General features: G+C 41.8%; 1 protein-coding gene across 2 annotated transcripts in view; it reads right to left on the reverse strand.

Moving 5' to 3' along the window:
• Positions 1 to 14,438: 14,438 nt before the first annotated feature.
• nectin3a (nectin cell adhesion molecule 3a) overlaps positions 14,439 to 20,353 on the reverse strand; it is a 34,879-nt gene continuing 28,964 nt past the window's right edge. For both annotated transcript variants that reach the window (XM_084350739.1, XM_084350738.1), the window contains exon 6: positions 14,439 to 19,346. In XM_084350739.1, the coding sequence (XP_084206865.1) occupies positions 18,691 to 19,346 (656 nt within the window). In that variant the 3' untranslated portion in view covers positions 14,439 to 18,690. The remainder of the gene's footprint in view (positions 19,347 to 20,353) is intronic.

Here is a 20,353-nt window from a genome sequence, read left to right on the forward strand (position 1 = left end):
ACAAGCTTTAACATGGTCTAACATTACACCTTCAGTTTACCTCACAGGACTCTGTGTTCTTGCTTATAATTAGATTTGGTTCCTGTCAGGGTCAGAGGGGCATTTTGAGCTGAAAACACTCACAGGAAGACTAAATTTGTGATACAGGAAGTAAGGTTAATATCAGAGGGTTGGGTTACAGTGAGTCAGGCTTCAGTTTATGAAATGGATCTGTATCCAAAGTCATCGACAGGTTTCATATTTTCTGTATTGTGTCACTGCTGCACAGACTCAAGAAGGATTTTAAGTTTTATTCATAACGATGGAGAGTTATACTGGTCATGTCTGAGGGTTTATTTGTACTACGCTAGCAACTTTATAAATGGTGTTCGGTTGGTCTGTCAGATGGAAATATCTCAATTATCAGATGGACTACCATCAAATATTGTAAAGACAGTCATGATCCCCAGATGAGGAATCCTACTGGCTGTGGTGTTTCCTCCTGGTCCATCATGAAGTTCATATTCATGGCTTTGAGTGAAATTTCTGAACAAGTATTGGATACATTGCTAGGAAATTTCACCCAGCTAGTCACGGTAGCTAGTGTTAATTGTTTAGTGCAAATGTTAGCATGCTTAAGCTAGTATGCTGCTCAAAGCTTTACTGTGTTTAAGTGTGGCTGCAGACTCTTAGTTCTGTCACTAAATGTTACTCAAACTTGAGCAAATATTGCGTTTGTTGCAGACTTTTTTGGCGGGATCACACACATTTAATGTCCCAGCGGGTATTTACGGCAGCAACAGGGCAGTGTATGTGGGAGTGACTCAAAATAAACTACAGCGGCCGTGTTATTTATACTGAAGGAAGACGTCACCCAGGGCTGCAGTGTGGTTCACTGATGTGTTTTTAATAGTTTTTGGAGAGCTCTATGACACAGAGAAGGGAGGTAGGTCAAGCTTTAGCTACAGTCAATAGTCTACTCAAATGCAAGAATCAATTAATATTTGTTTTGGTCTTTTCATGGGACATTATGCAGTATGACAATGGGAGAGAGAGGCTTTTAGTGATGAACCTACAGACAATTATCACCTGGATCTCAGCTCCCCACTGCCTGAAATCGATTGTTTGGTTCACTCTTACTGCTCTCATGGTGTCGTTTTCAGCCGCAGCAGGACACTGATTCTAGTTTAAAACTTCCAGACATTACCTGCTCAGCACCAAATGGCAGACAGACACAGTTGGCGACTAGCTGATGGACACTGTGGCGTGTTTAGCAGCTAAAGAGCCAGAAATGTCCACGAGTAGGTGGTGGAGACCAAAAATAGAGCTAAAAGGAAAGGAAATGTGTTAATGAGCGTCTGTTTACTCACAAATTCACAATGTGGGGTTCACGACTTGTTTTTGCTGCCCCCAAGTGGTCAAATAAAATCAGTTATTGCAGGTTTGAAGATCGCATTTATGACTTCTCCAATTTTTTTCTCCAAAGCTCAATGAATTATACATTTCTCTGACTGAAACTATGTTACAGATTACTATCCATTCATGACAGTATTTATCTTTACAAAACTGCATATAAGACAGTAGAGGACAGTGCAGAAGCCACTTGTTTGTTTTGTAAAGTTGACCAAACCAACTGTGAGATAATGTCTAAACCCAGAGACACTCTTTCTGCACACAGCTGCAACTCCTTCGCCAACATAAACACAGCCTGACCAGACTGCAGTGACCTCTGTCCCCGCCGGTGTCTTGGTCTGGTTGTGATGCACTCCCTTATTATCACACATATGACTCTCTACACATATATAATTACTGACTCCCTCCTGGCAAATAGCTGTTTAATGACATCTCAAATTTTGGAAGAAAAATGAGCTCTAAACTTCTATTTCGAGATTTACATTCCACTTAATAATATCGAGGGGGGGTAGGGTGGACATTTTTGTGCGTAAAGTTGGTCTGACTGGAGCCAGACGCAGGGGCCAGACAGTTTTATTGCATTGTGGGATTACTTGCTGGCTGAAATGAAAGTGTATCGTCACGGCTCCCAGACCCCTGATCCTTGCTGCTGCTGAAGGGCCAATGCATGACCTCTAAAGGTAACACAGCCCGGGGAGATTCTTATACAAGCACAAACACGCGTTTCAGCCAAAATAAGAATGCTGCGTGACATTTGGTCCGATATCACCACAGGAGACACTCAGACATTCGGCTAATTAGGAAAGAAAAGAGCCCTGACTGTGCACAATGATGTGAAGTTACATCAGGTGAGATTTTGTCCAGTTGCAATAAAACTTTTCTCGTAAAACTGGTATAATAATGAGCAAACAAATACACAAAATGCAAAACTAAGAGGAGTAACGTGTCATTTATTAAACTTTTACGTATCCAGACTGTCTCTTGAGATAATTACGTCTGTTTTACAAAAGAGATTGGGCCAAAAAAGGCAGCACAGAAGTTAACACACAGTCACACACAATTAATTTACAACGCTCGGGGAGTAAAGTAAAACAGAACCTGAGAGGCATGAAGAGGAGAAGCTTGATTATTCAACACAGTAACATGACTTGTAAAACACTTTTTCACAATGTCTGACACTACACAGTAAAAATGCTCCATTCCAAGTAAAACTTCTGCACTGAAAAAAGTAAAAGTACAAGTTAAATGTACTTAAAATATCAGAAATTGGCTGCAGTAACTTAACCTTCCTTTTAAATTCTCATCATGAAAGCATCATGTTGGGGATTCTGGATGAAAATTGTCCCTAGACATTGAATACAATAATTCTGTTGGGTAAAATATTTATATTTAAAGCTTAATCAAGAATTAATGTAAAATTAAAGGTGTTACTGGTAACATTCAGCCATTAAATGTGTCGTTCCATCTCCCCTATCACCGCATTCATGTCAGAACCCAGCTGTTGTGTAGCTAATGTTAGCTAGTAAATGTTACTAATGTTGCTAACACTAGCTAGCAGACGGTACCAACAGAGTTATACTATCTATCACAAACCTTTTCTTACACAGACATGAACAAAACTATTATATATTATTTCAAATTATTAATTCACATTCATTATACAGTTTCTAAGCACCGTTCTTAAAGCTCTATAGATGTTTTACTTTGAAAAAATGATTTTTCGACATAACATTTTAATTGAATCATTAATTAATTTATTCGTATAAACTACTAAAGGAATCCTTTTGTGAACATATATTATGTCATCATATCATCATGTGTTTTTTTGTTCTTGTCTGTATCTAATTAACTTAATGAAATAAAGTATCAAAAGTAAGTTGTAGTTGGTTGAGGTAGACCTATTTTATTTAGTAGATTAATCTATAATGATGCAGCATATTTCATATACAGACCATATACTCACTGAGTATATGGTCTGTATATAAAATATAACCTAACCCTAACCCGTCTTTACAAAGATTTTACATATAGAGTAACTTTATGTAAAATCTTTGTAAAGAAACTGTAGTTGTGGAGTAGAAGTGTGCAGTAACATAACATGGAAATACTCAAGTAGTACAAGTACAAGTGCCTCAAAATTATATTTAAGTACAGTATTCCACTAAAGGTACTTACATTTTACTCCTGCTGATTTGGGTTTTCAGAGCTTTCAAAAGAAGTTTAAACTGTAAATCGTTTCCAGCCCAGCATCCGGAGTATGCAAATGCCGTCTTGCCAAATTCAGAACCGACTGTGGAGACACTGAAGATTATCAGTCTGGATAATCTGACATGAAAGCTGTAAGAAATAACACAAATCATTGTACAGAATGGCTCTCGAGATGAAAACATACACATGAATCTCCCTCTATATTCTTATTCCTTCCAGTTAACACAAATAAATTACATGATGAGTTTGTGACCCGACAGTTCAAATAAAACACAGAGATGAATGGGAGACAAGATCAAGTTTGTGCTCTAGCCGGGCTGTGGCCAGGAATGTAGTCCCCCCACCACCAACTCCTCAGATATTTGGATTTGTCATATTTTACTTATTAAGTTAATTGTTTAATTATATTTTATGGAAATGCTTTAGTTACATTTAGACCCGATGTGATCTACATGCCGTTTCAAAGCCTCGTTCACACTGCCAGGAGTAAATTATGTTGAGGATTTTGGTTTGCTTCCTTCCTCATTCTCTGACAAATCATCTGGTGCTTCCCTGGAAGTCACAGTGACAGGCGACCAAATGAAACGCACCGTTCGTTGCCTTGAGTTTAGCACATTTAGCGGGATGTGTGGTACACAGATTCCTCTGGAAACATTTGGGATTATGTAAACACAACTCAACAAAATCTATAACAAAGTTCTGGTTGTTTTTTGACATGAAAATGCAGAAATGTTACATATGTTTCTTTAATTGTCACATGTAATTACCTAGGTTGCTAGTTAGGTACAGCCCTTGTTGGTGACGAAAGGAAGCCATTTCTTAGAATGATAATGAAAACCTGAACTGGCCTTTAGCTTCCATAAGAAAATACTTTTTCTTCTTCAACTTTGTCGAGTGCTTGAGGAGTAATGTTACCTACCTTTTCAGCCCACCCTCATCAGAAACAAGACCATAAAAGTCGACTATGAAAGCAGCTTATTACGGCCCATATTGACGTTTGTTGTCAGGTGATGACCTCTAGTGGCCGTAATAATCATTACAGCAGCACAGGAGTCATCCCCATTCACACTGCCTTTTCAAGGCAGGAACAGTGTCTTCAGCATCTTATATGAGGAAAAAAATACTGCAACCATACATGGAAAAGTGTCATCCTGTCTGTCGTACCGACTCTTCGTCACATTTCTGGTCAAAAAACAACGTTTGTCTCTGGCAGAGGGAGCCAGGCAGCTCCTGCAGTTGAATGGCGGTGATTATGTGACGTGATTCAGAACAAAAAACTTTAACTCACCATGTCTTTGTCGCCTTCAACGATAGTATTGTTGTAGTAACTGTCTCTGGAAATTCATATTGAAAAAAATCACTACGACTGTCAGCCCTCCTGACCGAGACTTCAGTGAACTTTCCCCCAGATAACAGCATCCCTCCTCGCAGGAGCTAAAACAGAGCGTCTCAGACAGAGGGGGAATACAGTATGAGAAAATCGATGTGTGTGTTTTGAGCATTAGAGCGTGTAAACCTTTTCTAGTAGTGACCCAAACTAAAATTATGAACCTGAAAATGAACATTATATGTCTCCTTAACATAATTATATAATGTAAAGCAATTAAACGTTACATTATATACACTTCAATGGCCATGTGGTTTTAGAAACAGTGATTTATGTCGTTCTGGGAGTCACTGGCAATCGATCTCTTCAAGCGTTTAAGTATGGATGTGTTGACCTTTTGCACTGAAGGTTATAGACCTTGTTTTTGAGCATTCAAAGTTAACTCAAATTGGTAAACATGATAACAGAACTCAATTGAATATGGTTATACTTTAGTTTAAGCAGGGATCAACTGCATTGATAACATCATCTGCATAGACATGAATTTTTGCTGAATTTTCCAATATCGTCTCTAAAAACAGAAAACAGAAGAGGTGCTATTATAGACCCCTGTGGTACACCTTTTCTTCATGATTTTGGATGTAGTTGTCAACACAAAAACTTTGTATTGTAAACTTGTATTTTTCACCAAGTGAAGTCTGACATCTCATAAGGGAAGCAAAGGTCAAAGGGTCAGCATGTATATCTATATTGTCCTTCACACCATCACACCTTCAAACTAATGGTGCCGGAGCCTCTCACCCCCTCTTGGTCCTTTTCCAAGTAACCAACCCCTCCCCCCTTCATCTGAACAGTCGGCATTAACATGTGATTGGTCAGCGGGGAGCAACCGGGGATCATTACTGCCAATAAACCCGAGTGTGCATGAAGGTTCAATCTGACAGGAGGGATAAAAGGTGGAAAAAAGGGTGCAATTTGTTGGAAATCCATTTCATCCCGACATGAAGTGGAGAACAGGATGAGGCCTTGGCTGCTTTTATCTACAATCCAGAAATGAAATGAAATTTAATCAACCTTTTATTTTCCGTCGTGTTGGCAGAAACAGTGGAAACGTTTTGTTTTATCTTCAGCTGTCGGTCTTCTCTCCTTCCTCTGAAGCCACGGGGGCAGCAGCCTCCGACTCCTGACCGTCGCAGCGTGAGCGCATCGCTGGCCAGTGTTAAGTCTCAGTAATTAAGACTTCACGCTGTTCGACTTTAAAAGCTCCTAAATGGGCCTCCCGCAGCCGGCCGTCCCTCCTTGTTTCAAGTAATTTATTCGATTTGACATGAGTTGTGCTTCACCTCATCCTCGCCTCTCCTGCAACACAAGCCTGTGTTGTTGTGGAACAATGGAGTTCCTCTCCTCCTTTTGTCTCGTCTTGCTTTTGTCATCCCTGCTTCTGTGTATGATCGTGGCTGTGTTTAATGAAGTCAAAAGCGCCTCTGTTTTTAGATGAGGGTAGATGATTAGGAAGTCAAGTGGTCAATCAGGAAACTATAACAAGAAGGCAAAACAAGTCCAAGACAAAACGAGGGATGTTAGACAGATACTGTACATTTTCCTTCTGTACAGATCTTGGAGAACAATGCATGATTGTTGTTTCCAGTCTGTAATGACACTCAAGTAATTCAGGTTGTTTTGGTTTGGTGATTAATCACTTAAAAGATTAGCATCTGCACACTGACCCCAAACCACCAGTTTATTGAAATATATTATCAGATTCAACCCTCCATGGACCCCCAGTGTAAGAACAAGCACCATTTCTGTCACTATCTGTGCATTGTGTATCTATTAATTAGTAATTAGTTTGTTGCTTCTGGTCATAATAATAATGATAATGATAAAAATAATAGTAATGATTATAATAATAATTACTTCATTTATAAAGCAGCTCAAAGTGCTTGACAGTGTGCCATTAAAACAAAACACGATAGAAAACAATACAAAAAGATAAAGTTAATAAAAATTCCATTCAAGAACGAATAAAATGGCAGACGCATAAAAGCAGGTAAAAAAAGAGATCGAACATGTAACATTGACTAAATGCCTGCCTGAATAAGTAGCTCTTAAGCTGATTTTTAAGCATGAATCATCATCTCTGCATCCAGAATGACCTTCCTTCAGCAACAGTTCTCAGGTGGATGAACACCGTCCTGGCCTCAAAACGTTTTTACTTCTGATTTGGTCTGGTGAGCCACGTCCCAAGCCAATTAAAAAGTTGTCTTACTCTTGTATTTAGGCCTGCGTAGCAGTATCTCTGTCTTGTCTTTTTTAGTTTTACAAGCTTTTCACTCTTCCAATGTTTAATCAAGGCTAAATAGGTAGGCAGAGACGACAGGCCGTTGTGGATAGTTGGCCCCACATAGGAAAAAAAATGTAAAGTTAAATATACATATTAGACCGATGAGGTAAATGCCCCAGATGAACTGACATAATAAAGGTTTTAAAACTACATCTTAACTCCCTTCACAACAAGGGACAAGTCTTATCTAAAGTTGGCTAAAATGTCCGTTGACATTGTGGTTTTCAGGGTGCACAGCATTTTAACAAACAAATCATCAATTTATGAAATTACCACAAACACAACACATTGAATTAGGAGACTTCAGGCCCCTTTGAGGGTCTAAGGCCGTGGGACAGGCCCCGGCTTCCCAGTTGGCTCTATGATGACAGGCGTAGATCACTATGAGCCCCGCCTAGGGAGATAAACATCTCAAAACAATTAAGGTTTCGAGGTATGTCCATTGAAAAGTCAATCAAAAAGACATTCATCTCAAGAGGAGTGCATAACAATAACGCATGAACTACAAATATATGAAAAACATCTCCAAATGACAAGGAAATAAAGTTGTTGGCTACTTTAAATTCAATTGTACCTTTAAACACAGACCAGGAAGATTATTATTGTATTCTCACATTGCTTTTTGTCATGTAGCGTACCAAAGTAAATGAGAAAGGGAACATTTTAAAATGTCTTATCTCAGGGGGTAAATGACAAAAAACAACAAGATGGAAACAAAATCCACCAAAGAGATGAGAGGAGTCTGCACAAACAGACATACTGTAGTTAAAACATCAAAAACTAAGTGGCCTAAGTCATGAAATTACACAGATTAGTCTCTATCTGCTTCAGATAAGTGAATGCTTTAAATCAGAGCTATAAATCAGACATGTTGAGGTCGTGCTGATGTTGTCGTAACAGTAAAGCACATGTCCTGACTGTAAGCCTGAGCCCCAGTGATACATCATCCAGCCGAACAGCTGAGCGTGACGGGCTCGTCTGTCCCAGTCGGATAAAAGACTGAAGAGGAAGGCTGTGAAATAAAGGCAGCAAACACAAATCAGAGCTAAACACATGATAAAACATGACAAAACACAAACTAGCTGACGGATTCATAATAAGCTGAGCTTGCTGGGGCCTGATGTGAGGTGAAGTTTTATAACCACTCATCTGCTCCAAGGACCTGGAACTAACAACAACAGCCAGCCGGTGGTGGTCTGCAGGCCGCTGAGCTCTGACACCGAGGCAGGCAGCAGTCACATGACGAGCACCCTCACGTGCACACATGCTCACAGTTGGTGGTGGCAGAGCGGCGAGCGGACGGCTGTCAGACTGCATCCACACCAACCGGGCCCAGCTGTTCACGTGAAGCATGCAGAGGGAGCGGAGGGCGTCTGGACGGTCAGATTAGATGGAGCTCGTTGGGCCTTGTGGTAGACGCAGACTGACAGACGCAGGCAGGTGAAGGAGACGCAGCTCTGACACTAAAAATAACAACAACAGTGGACGCAGAGGACAGCAGACACACAGACAGAAGACCCTGAAAGTGATAGATGGGGAATTCTTATGTCAATTTGAATTTTTGTAGCCGTGCTCACAGCGTGGAAATGTCGGACAGTGAGTTGGTCCAGACTGAAATATCTCAACAGCTACTGGATTTATTGTCTTGAAAGTTTGTGTAGACACCAGACATCCACAGATGATGAACACTACAGATCTCTGTGATCCCCTGACACCTGTGGTTCAGAGTGAAATGACTTGAATTGAATTAAATGCACTGACGTGAAATTTGCCACAGACATTCAAGGAGACTACAAACAGCTCTGGTTTCCTTAAGTGACACCAGCAGGCCAAAACTTGGTTCTGTGGCTCTGATCCTTTCATGAACTGTTCATGTTTAATGTACCAGGATAATGTTTGGGTTGGATTTAAAATCAGACATCCAACCAGGGCTGTCACAGTATCAGATTTTCTCGACACGATTACTGTGAAACGATATTATCCTAATGTTTGTCATCTCCTCTCTGACAGTAGCCACACAACGTGGTAGAAGCTAGCCAGGACAGTGTCTTCTACATCTTATTCTTTCAGTTACACAATTTTTTTTATCGTGACACCCCTACTTCCAACCAATACAACTTCAATGCAACTTCACAAGCGTTTCTCATCAGGTTTGATTGTTGAAAGTGAAGTTATGGCTCTCTCTCCATTCATTTGGATCAGAGCTCAGTGTAGTTAGCCAAAAAATCTCGGCCGGGGATGTTCCTGTGGTAGCCTCTGAGTGGTGACACTTGCCTAGAAGGACTTGGGTCCCCTGACTTTTCCTCTACAACCACCATTTTTGTTGTAGAGGAAATGTATTCCCCTGAAACTTGTTACGGATATTCATGGTTCCCAGAGGATGCATTATGATGTAAGAGTGCCGAACTTTAGCTCAAACCACTGCTGTGTCCAAGTACAGCGGCCCTCTTTCTCTGGTTGATTGCAAAAAGTAAACTTCCTCGAGGCGTGTCTCATATTTTTCTGACATACGTATGGAGCTGCAGGTCCAGTCCAGTCCTCGCTGTGTTTGACTCTGCTCCATTCACTTGTGTGTTGTTGTATCCTTATTTTCATACCCTGTGGACATTTCCCAGGGTACGTTGCATTGTTTTGCGGGGATTAAAATTCACTGAAGATTATATCTGCTCCAGCACTGCAGAACAATGCAGGGGGAAGTGGGGGTCTCCCTGTCACAGCCCAGTAAGACCGCTGCCCACCCATTCTGATCAGAGCCTGTGTCATGCCATGAGCCCAATTAGAGGCTGATCCATAAGAAAAACTCTGAGTCTCATATGTAAAACCATGTAGCTGTCTGCCCCTTGCACCTCAACATGTGCATGTTTTAGTCTTCAGAGGTGCCTGTTACAGCGGTGGGCGGCAGAGATGGTCAGTCTGCCAAGAGCATGAATGATCCTATAGATATTTTCTCCCCGTCCACCGTGTTTAGACCTTATTTATTAGGCCCCAGAGAAAACCACTCTATCATCCCAGTTTACTTTCATATTGTGCAATAAGATATGCTTCTCTCAGTGCTTTTCCTTAAACTGTCTCTGGAAAACTCTCTGAGTCAGCAGAGAGAAAGCGCTTCAGAGCAGCGAGCTGCTCCACGGTGGCGGCAGAGCGAGCCGGAGCCGCAGCACATAGGATCTGATCTGTGAATGGGCCTCAGTGAAGTCTAGAGTAACAATGTGGCTCATCGATGAAAACACTCATTGTCTTCGCTCTCGGTCTCAGAGGAGTCGCTGCACAAAGGGGGTTTTGTCACGGTGCCCAGACCACTCGGCTTTGTCGGAAGTACACATCCATACTGCAGACGAGTCGAAGCTTACTGCTTCAAGGTGATACGTGTTCTGTAAATATATCACGATAGAGATGAGAGCTGGTTCTTCATTTTGGTCGTAGATTTTAAGTGAGTCAAGCCATGCTGATGAAATACTGCATCATTTGAGAGCTCTATTGCACATCACAATGAAACCTACACTTGTGGCTTGTGAATCACAAAGGCAGACTGAAACAGAAGCAGCCTGCAGACACAGACCGGAGGCCGCAAGGTTTTTCCAGACTTATTCTACATGTTTTGTTAAGGTTTATTTGTCTATTATTTTTACTTGTATTGTTTGAACTTTCTGTGTTTCTGAAAGTGAATGACTGTGTCTACTCATTTGTTTAGGGTGGCCTCTGGAGAAAAAAATAAATAAATATAGCAAATTAAGCATTGAAAAACAAAAACAGAAAAACCGAAGACTTTCTCTGCTGAGTTGGCCCATTTGTCATCATGTTTTTGTTTTCTCTCAAGGATCTGAATCCTTGAACCTGCATTAACTGAAGTTTTCCGGCCTCTTGTGTCAGTAGAAACAAGCAACACTGACATATCATCACCTTTTAAGTTGGTAATGTTGAACTTAATAGCAAAAAGTTGCTTATTTAGAGGTCTAGCAGACGTGGAGCACCATTACCAGCTCCAATGTTAACTCTCCTTTTAGCTCCGTGTTTGGTCTCTACCAACTCCTGAGGGAAATATCTGGTTATGAAGTGAAAATCCTCTGTAGATTTGTCACTATGATGACTATGAGCTGTACTATACGAGCAGCTCCTTTAACATTACGTGTAGTTTATGCACTATTTGATCCATTGGTAACATAAAATATTAATTATGGCAGCTATAATTCAACAGCCGTGTTCCCATTAATGTATTATCATGCGCATTTTAAAGTGCGCATGATAATACATTTTAAACTGACAGACTTGTATTTTTTTCCCAGTGCTCGTCGCCCCTGTCTCAGCCACAGGTGGCTGCTGCCCTGAAGCCTCACACACTTCACACCGAGACGAGGGCCGGTGAGACCGCAGGCCATGTGACAACATTTTTGTTGTAACTGCTCCGCACTCTCCCACCCTCTGCAGCATTTCATTATTTCCAAACCCATGAGCTCAAACAATTTGTCTGTTCAGCTCAGTCAGCTGTGGCCTTTGATGTGAGCTCCCCGGTGCTGCGTTCGTGTTCATTAGCTAACAATCAGTGTTTTTGCAGAGGAGGAGGAGGAGGAGGAGGGTCGGAGAACAAAACAGAAGTGGCCACCTCTGTTTTCTTCGGTCTGAATTAATAAATCATGAAAGGTAACAGAAGAAAACAACACATGCAAGAAGGGGAACGCAGGCATTTTTACGAGAATAGTTTTTAAAGGTTAAAGTTTGATATTAAAACCCCTCTCCAGTTTAACTTCTTTGGGTGGGGTCTGAAAGAATGTTTCAAGAATGGACCCTCTGCTGTTTTACGGGGTAACAAAACTAAACACATTTGCTGACGGATTCATTAAGTGCGAAAAAACGCCCCTCGCAGCCATCTGCCAAAAACTAAAGAAGTGAAAAGGAGAGGTAACCCAAGCCCACCAGCACGGCCTTATTTACCCACACCGCCTGCACAAACATGCAGATGCTAGCAGTGATGGATTAGGCCGAGGTTATCCCAGTCAGGCAACACCGTGATAATAGAGTGAGTGCTTTTGGGCTGAGGCGACGTCGACACTGAAGTGATGAAAGTGACGTCCAAGAAGGGAGATTTGTGTCCAACATGCCACAGAGGATTAAGTATCTGGTTTCTCCTCCTGCTTTTAATCTGGACCAGAGGGGACGATTGTCACTTTGCTAAACAACACATATTGATAGTGTGCGCGTCACCTCCAAAGCCAGGTTAACACTGGGGATTAAACACAGGCACTTAAAGAGGGAGGGCTTGGATTAGGGATGCCATTGTAAATTCCTTTGTAAATGTTTTGAGGGCATAATTTCAGTGTGATAAGTTCACACAATATTTAAGGAGACACATCTTACTCTCCGAGGGCTGACGGGAGGGAGTTGTGGGTGGTCAGCGACCGGCCAAGTCCGCGCAGGTGTGACAAAGAAAAAAAAAAACAACAACCCACTCGCTTCAGTCTGTGAACCGGTGATGAAGAGGGTGCTGAGTTAGACAGGATGGAGAGTTGTGTGAAATGGGTCAGTTAGTTACGATCACAGGTGTGGACAGTGGAAGAGGCTGAAGGTGACAGAGACTGATGGCCACTGGCCTCAGAGACAGAAACACCTTCACCTCACATGGGAAGAAAGAGCACTCTCAGTCTTTTCTCTCTTTTTATCTATCTGGCGTATGTGTAGCATAAATGCAAGGACTGGGCAACAGAAACGAATATCACAATATCTGCGACCAAATACATCAATATCGATATTGTGACGATATGGTGAGGATGGTTTCTATTAGTGTCTGGTAAGGTCAGAAAATTACATCACCACACTGTAATGCAGCATTGAAAACCAGGAAAAGACAACATTCATGACACATTACGATATAAATATATCCAAAAAGATGATACATATTCTCATCCACGATAACGATATAAAACTGATAAATTGCCCAGCCCCACATGTACACTATAAATATAAAGAAAGAAAGTTTCCAGGTCCCATTGTGACGCATTTAGTTTACATATGTCATGACCCGGCTCATGAGACATGACAAAAGACTGGAGACGCGTTTTTAAACGGAAAGTTTTAGAAATGTATTAATTAATTGATAGACACAAACTCAAAATACATACCAAAGATATGAGGCGTGTTATCAGATGAGGGAGTGAATGTGATGGATGCAGAGTGCTGTCGAGTGTTTAACTGAAACTACTAACCAGGCCGAAGCCAACTAACAGGATCATGGTGCCAGAGGGATGATGAGAGAGAGAGAGTGCGAGATTTGTGACTGCCGGATCTAAAGGCTGTGGGAGACCACAGGTCCAGGTGCTCCCAGTTACCTTAACTAACCCCACACACCAGGCACCTGCAAGACAGCAGACAGCAACAGAACAAACAAAGGGAAAACACACACCGGCAGGAGGCCGTCACACTTATTTGGTCTGTACAACCAAACCCAAAGATATTCCAGTTAAAATGATATAAAACAGAAAAAAGGGCTTTTACTGTAAAACCTTTAAACGTTGTAGTTATGGTTGAAAATGACAACAGAAATAAACAAGTTTGCAAATAAATCACCTTGAACTTTACGTTGGTTTGTTGCAAATGGAAGTAGAGGTAAGAATTTATCTCACCTCAGGTTGTGAAGTTTTCTTTTTGTTTTGTTTTTAACACAATCTTCCTCAGTTTGCTCAGTTTTCATGTGAATTGTTGTTGAATTTCTCTTCCGAGCACCTCTGAAGGAGAACTCGTCCAAGTTGTAGATTAAAAGTGGGGACTGAAAGTTTGCTGTTGACCTTGGAAACAGCAGATGACAAAACAATCTCACCACGAGATCAATCTAGTCGCCGTCCTGCAGTTTTTGATTGAGTCACGCAGCCTTTCCTGAGCAGATTTGAGGAAGACTGAAAATTAAACACCTACGACCGGGAACGGCCAACTAAAAATCTTGACATTCATCACATAGCTACGGTTTGTTCCTGCAGGGGTACTGCACTGTTTAGTAAATTGTCTTTTGTAATTTTGTCCTCCCCTGCGTCTCTCTGTGCAGCTCTCGATGGATACGTGCAATCTACATATCATATTAACACAGTATTCCCCTAAAAATGCTGATGCGAGTTAAAAAACTCAATAAAGCAAAATAAAAAATCCTCCTCTCTGAAAGCAGAATCCCAGGACACGTTTGAGTGCAATAATGATGGTCTTTTATTGCAAACAAAGGAACAAAACACAATCTACCGCACTTTCATCTCTGATTCCTGCGAGACATCAATCATTCAAAGAACAACATACAAAATAATTGGTCAGAAACTCTCCAGAACAAATACAAAATGCAGTGAAAACAGCATCGCCCTCTAGGTTATCATGAGCTCCTCAAAGAAGAACTAATACTCTGTGAAAATTACAGACCTCATACAAAAAAATAAGATTTTTTTTCCTCAATAATAATAAAAAAAACAGCCAGCATATTTACAGGACAATAATATTTTCTATGAATCTGGCTTGCCTAAATTCCCAGTGAAACTTTACTTATTAATTTTCTCAGTAACCAACTTGTTACACGTGTCCGCTCAAAGTGTATAAGGCATGACAATCAACCTTTTGTCTATTCTGACATTTTGATAACAGCAAAGTCTTAAATATCAGGATGGAAGACATGTTAATGGACCAGTCAGTCCTCCTCTTGAGTATCCTTTACATTTTTCAGTAATTGTCATTTTTCAAAGTTTCTGTGCATTGCTCAGCCCATCTAAGGCACCGACTGTTCAGTAGGGGAGTCCAGAACAAACTGTACACAAACATATAAATCAAACAGCTAATCCTATGCTAACCTATTAGCATTATGTACAAGTGTATAAACATTAGTGATGAGAAATAATGAGCGTAGTAGGTAGCGAATAACTTAATTTACATGCAACCAGTTAAATGGGCGACCATTTCATCTTCACTTCAGTCCATTTTGCTTTAGAGATGAAGCAGGGGGAAAAAAAACAGAGCGGAGACAGCAGTTTTACCAAGTCAGAAACAAGTAGACGCCAATGAATCAGATGTGTGCATGCAGACACGGATGCGCAATAAATCATCGAGTCGGAGCACTTTGGTTGCCAAGGGCGATGAGAAAAAAAACTGAAAAGTTAATTGAAAAGCTCACGGTTTGAGGTGAGGACTGCTCTTTGGATGTGGGCCGCAGTGGCAGATGTGTGGCGGCTGGGTGCGTGCGTGCGACGATGAGAGTGAGAGCGAGATTAAAGTAGTTTATTCTCAGACTCTCTAAACCTTCGACCAAAGCCCTGGCATGGGAAAGTGAGGGTGGAGAAGGGTTAACAAAAATAAAAAAAGGGAGAAACTGCAACCACAATCTATAAAACCCCAATAAGAAAGCGCAGACCGCAAACTACAGCCAACCCCCCCCCGTCCTGATCCGACTGTAACACACATATATGGTTCCGTCTTCGAGCAACAAATACCCTGATTGACTAAACGGAGATCTTTCCAGAAAGGGTTTGTTTTCCCTTTCATGTGAGGCCACTTTGATCCATGTATCATTCCTGAGGAAATAAAAAAAAAAAAGGGGGGAGCACTAAGTGGAAAAGTGTAAGGTCAAATCAAGCAGTGAGAGATGAGATCACTGATGATGTCAACTCTTTTGTTTCTTCTTTAAGTCGCTGGGTTTGTTGTTTGTAGGAAAAATATATATCCCTTGGGGAGCCGTTACAGAGACAGCTCCAACCTAGATGGGTTTTTTTTTTTTTTCACTCATGGATTAAATTTCTAGTTTTCCATAATCGCTGTGTATCCTCAGAGGAGCTGCCGAGGAGCCAAACCCCAACATTATAGCCTGTTCTGTGATCAGTAGTGATGTCAGCCGCTCACAGTGTTTCCAGCTCTTCTGTGAGGTATTCGCCCAATCGTACTTCAAACAAACTGAAGCTGAGGGATCGCTTTATTACTGCCCCTTTTTCTGAGCTCTCCGACCTCGTTTTCAACAACCATTTTGCTTATTTATCGTCATGAATCACAGCTGAGGAGTCTCGAGCGGGAGCAGTGAAACTGTTGGTGGTTAATGGAGCCACATAACGTCAGACGATGACAGCTGTGATAGTCACATCTGGTATTTATAACACGTTGCTTTGATTCCGCGTTTAAAATAAAAACTATAATGACCAATTGGTGTTAGTCGCTCAGACAGAAATCACTGGATACAGAGGAGGGTAAATGGAAAAGACAGAGATGCAGCCTGTTATCATGGATAAGTGGAGAGGGCCGAGGCCTCGTTGGCTTCCTTTGATGTGTACTGACAACTGTAATAACAGAGTTGTGCTTTTCACTGCGAGGAGTGAGTGTATTAACACATCTCAATAATGATTATAGTGTGTTTGGTAACAGTTATAATCCTTAAGACTCTCACTGAGCTGAAGCCCAGTTCTGATACTATATATGGTCAGCATTTTTTCTGTCATAGCCCTTTAACTTATTCACGATGAGTAATTATCTATATATCTTTATAGTTTCTATTGGCAGTGAGGGAGTCTGCCATTTCCACACACGAATCAGACTGCCTTTCTCAACACGAGGGATTCAGAGGAAATGATGCATGACTTCAGTCCAGCACGATTTTGTCTTGATATCAGCTTCACTGTTTACTGTTTACATTCTTTCACACTGTGTCAGAGCTGCATCTGCTGACCGAACGTTTGCTACTGCCGCTGGGTGGCTTTTATTGTGAAGCCCCCACAGGAAAGTATTTGTCACTGCGGCGAGCGCAGGACACGATTGTTCATTAAAAATGCGTCCACAAAACAAGGCTATTTTTTTGGCACTTTCTTTTGTCTGCAAGGCTGCAAGTAACGACTAATTTCATTATCAGTTAATCTGCTGATTATTTTCCGTATTTTTGTCGCTTTTTGGCGTATAAATTGAGTGAAAAGGCAACTAAATCAATTCATAAACAAAAGATCAACTTGGCGTAAGATCTACTCTGGAATACTAACAAGATATCATCATATGTGCATTATAAACACAGTATCAATATTTTATTTTTCAATATCATGGCTGTCATCAATACTGGTATATCGCAACACCCTTGCCCAAAGACTCTTCATTTAATATCATAAATGACAAAGAAAAGCAACAAATCTTTGTGTTTAGGAAGCTGAAACCCGAAAATATAAAAAAAATGAGTGAAACAAATCATTGTTTACCAAAAATAGCTGGCAATTGACTTCCAATCAGCTAATTCATTAATTGTCGCCGCTCTAAATGTCACTGGATCATTTTTAAACTACAAAAGCAAGTAATGAAACAAGACGGAGCTGCAGGTGACAGGCTGCACACCTCCAACTCCTCAGAAAGGTAACTTCAGTTTGACCTGCTGCTGTTTGGAAAAACTTCTCACGCCATTTACATGCAATTATTATCGACTGACTACTTAATTAGTCACTATATTTGGCTGTACTGTAAACTGATGCACCACTTGCTCAAAGCTGTTCAAGTTTGTAGTTCTCAAAACAAACTCGCTGTTACTACAGAAACCACGGGTGTCGCCAAATCAGTTAGGATTGTAATCTGAAGGATAACAGCTGTAGGATCAGAGTTATCTGTAAAATAAATAAACTGAACTGAAGCTGAAAGTAAGAGCACTTCCACAGGGAGTGACCTCTTTTACTCTGTTGTCATCTTCGCTGTCAGGTGACAGGCTTTCTTTTTCATGAATAATTTACAGAAGATACTCAAAGTTTGCAAAAGCAGCTGAAGAACTTTACCAGAAGTTTAACAAGGGGCAGGTTTTTTTTGTAGTGTCAGTTTGCTTTTCCCTCAGTTTAATGCCTGTGTAATCTCCCTTTGAACCATGTGTCTGACTAACGTTCCCTTTAACGTGATGATACAATTTGCTTTTAAAAAAAATCATGCAATACAATTAGCTGTAAATACTGATTGCAGCCATGATAAACATTTCATGTGTATGAAAACGCTGCAAGCAATTGATAGACCAGTTTCAAAATGCCACAGAAGCTGTGAGGTTCTATGGGAGCAGAGCTCAGTCAGTCAGGGGTATAAATACTTTACTAACAAGGGTCCGAACACCTGACCTGTGACCTGCGTTAAAGACAGGTGCAAACACAAACAAGCACAATACAAAACCTCATTCACATCAGTTGAAACTCCACTGTGTGCCTCTTAAGCCTACAAAGATAATATCATCGAGGCGTTCCAGCTTAGTTGTAGCTCCTTGAAATGCTACAAAAACTGTAATACAATCCACATCCACGTCCTTAAGGTTAAGTGGTTACAATCAAGGCAGAGCAGTATTGTTCAAAGAGCTCACTGTGAGACTGAGCTGAGTAACTGACATGACACGACCTTTAATGATATTTATATCTGTCACTTGTTAAATTATTCTCAGCCAGTCATTTGTCCGTTATTTTCTTCGCTCCTTTACTCAAACATACCACTCTCTGCGTGAGATCACAGATCCGTCCATGTGGGACACATAGTCGCTGTCTGTACCATTGTCATAACAGTCCTCCGGGAGGTAGGGGGAGCCGTTGTTCACCACGGGGCTGTGCACAGGAGGCCCACAGGGGTGCATGTTTTGGGTGTTGTAGTGATCTGGGTAGTAGTTTCCATCCTTGAGGACCCTGTGGCCATCCCCCCTGTCGGCCCAGTCATCCCTATCCTTTCGTTCAGGGGTGTAGTCGGGGTAAATGATGTCTCCCCCCAGTTTGGGTTTCAGATCCTGGCTGCCTTTGCTCGTCTTGTCCCCGTAGACCTCCTGCAGCTCGTGCGGCTGCAGCACGTCCAGCTGAGACTCCTTCTGCATGTCGGAGGGTCCCAGGTACTGTTTGGTGTAGTAGTCTCCTCTGAAGGTGCGGCGCTGTCGCATGAAGCAGGCCCCACCAAGGATCAGCAGGAGAATCAGGAATAAGACTCCACCTACAGCCCCACCGACTATAGTACCCAGGCTGCTGTCAGGTAAGGAGGCCAGGGTCGGAGAGCTGAACGGGGATTTCTGCTGGTCCACGGCAGTACCGGTTCCGGCGGTGTCGTGCAGGAGGGATGCAGTGGTGCTGGGGGCTGCCGTGGTGGGGGGAGGATCTGCAGAGTGAACATGTGATGAAAAGATTTTAACAGAGAGGAAGGACGGCATATGGAGTGAGGAGTCATAAAAATAAAGGGGAGAAAGACCGCACTTTATGTTCTGTAACAACTGACGAAGCAAGTGTGACTGGTTTTTAGATTAATTTATAACAACACTGAGCAGTGTTGGAGCACAGACATGCCTCTCCTGAGACTAAAGAATCTGTTGAAAGCCGTGCTGTAGAGCATAAAGGGGGAAATGAAAGGGGCAGAGAGAGGTTAAGTGCTAAATGTCATTGTGTGTGTGCGTGAGCGAAAGACAGAGAGGAATCAGAGGACAGAGGACATGCACTCATGAGCATCTGAGTGAGCGTGATTGGCTCTCCACCCCGTTTTTTCGAAACCCTGCTGTGGGGAAGTCATGTGAGAAGATGAAATGCTGTGTGATCGATGTGAGGTTCCTGCATCTGATTTGTCCTCTGGTGGCCGGCGTTGCTGATAGCTGCCAGAGTCGGACAGAAAAGGGCCGTGTGGAGCTCAAGGTCAGGAGAAGTGTCTCCATTTTGACCTCCAGCCTCGGGGGCTAAGAGCAGCCTGATACCACTAGTCAATCGCTGTGCCGGCACATCAAAGGCCTGACTACAAAGCAATATGACTCGCACTAATAGAGGTCTGCAACTCCAGGAGGTTTTGAGGCGCTAGTTATCAAAACCAAATTCCCCGTAGAGCCATAATGATTTCCACAATTTAAGTAAGAATCCAATTACCTGCAATTATGCACTGTGTGTGAGCCTGAAGGATCAGGGCTAAAGTAAAAGCATGAGTGAGGATAATGGAGACAGATCAAGGTCAGTGAACTGATACACTGGCAATCGTCTCATTCGTCAGTCATCAATCCCACCCTGCAGCGTGACATTTTAACCTCATGTAGGTTGTGAGCATCTGCAACCATGTATCTGATCATCTGAGTGACGAGCAGCCAAAAACCACAAGGCTGCACAGACAACTGGGAATATGAAACAGCT

The sequence above is a fragment of the Pagrus pagrus genome, assembly GCF_965226575.1.
Source record: "Pagrus pagrus genome assembly, chromosome: 4".
Classification (NCBI taxonomy): Eukaryota; Metazoa; Chordata; class Actinopteri; order Spariformes; family Sparidae; genus Pagrus; species Pagrus pagrus.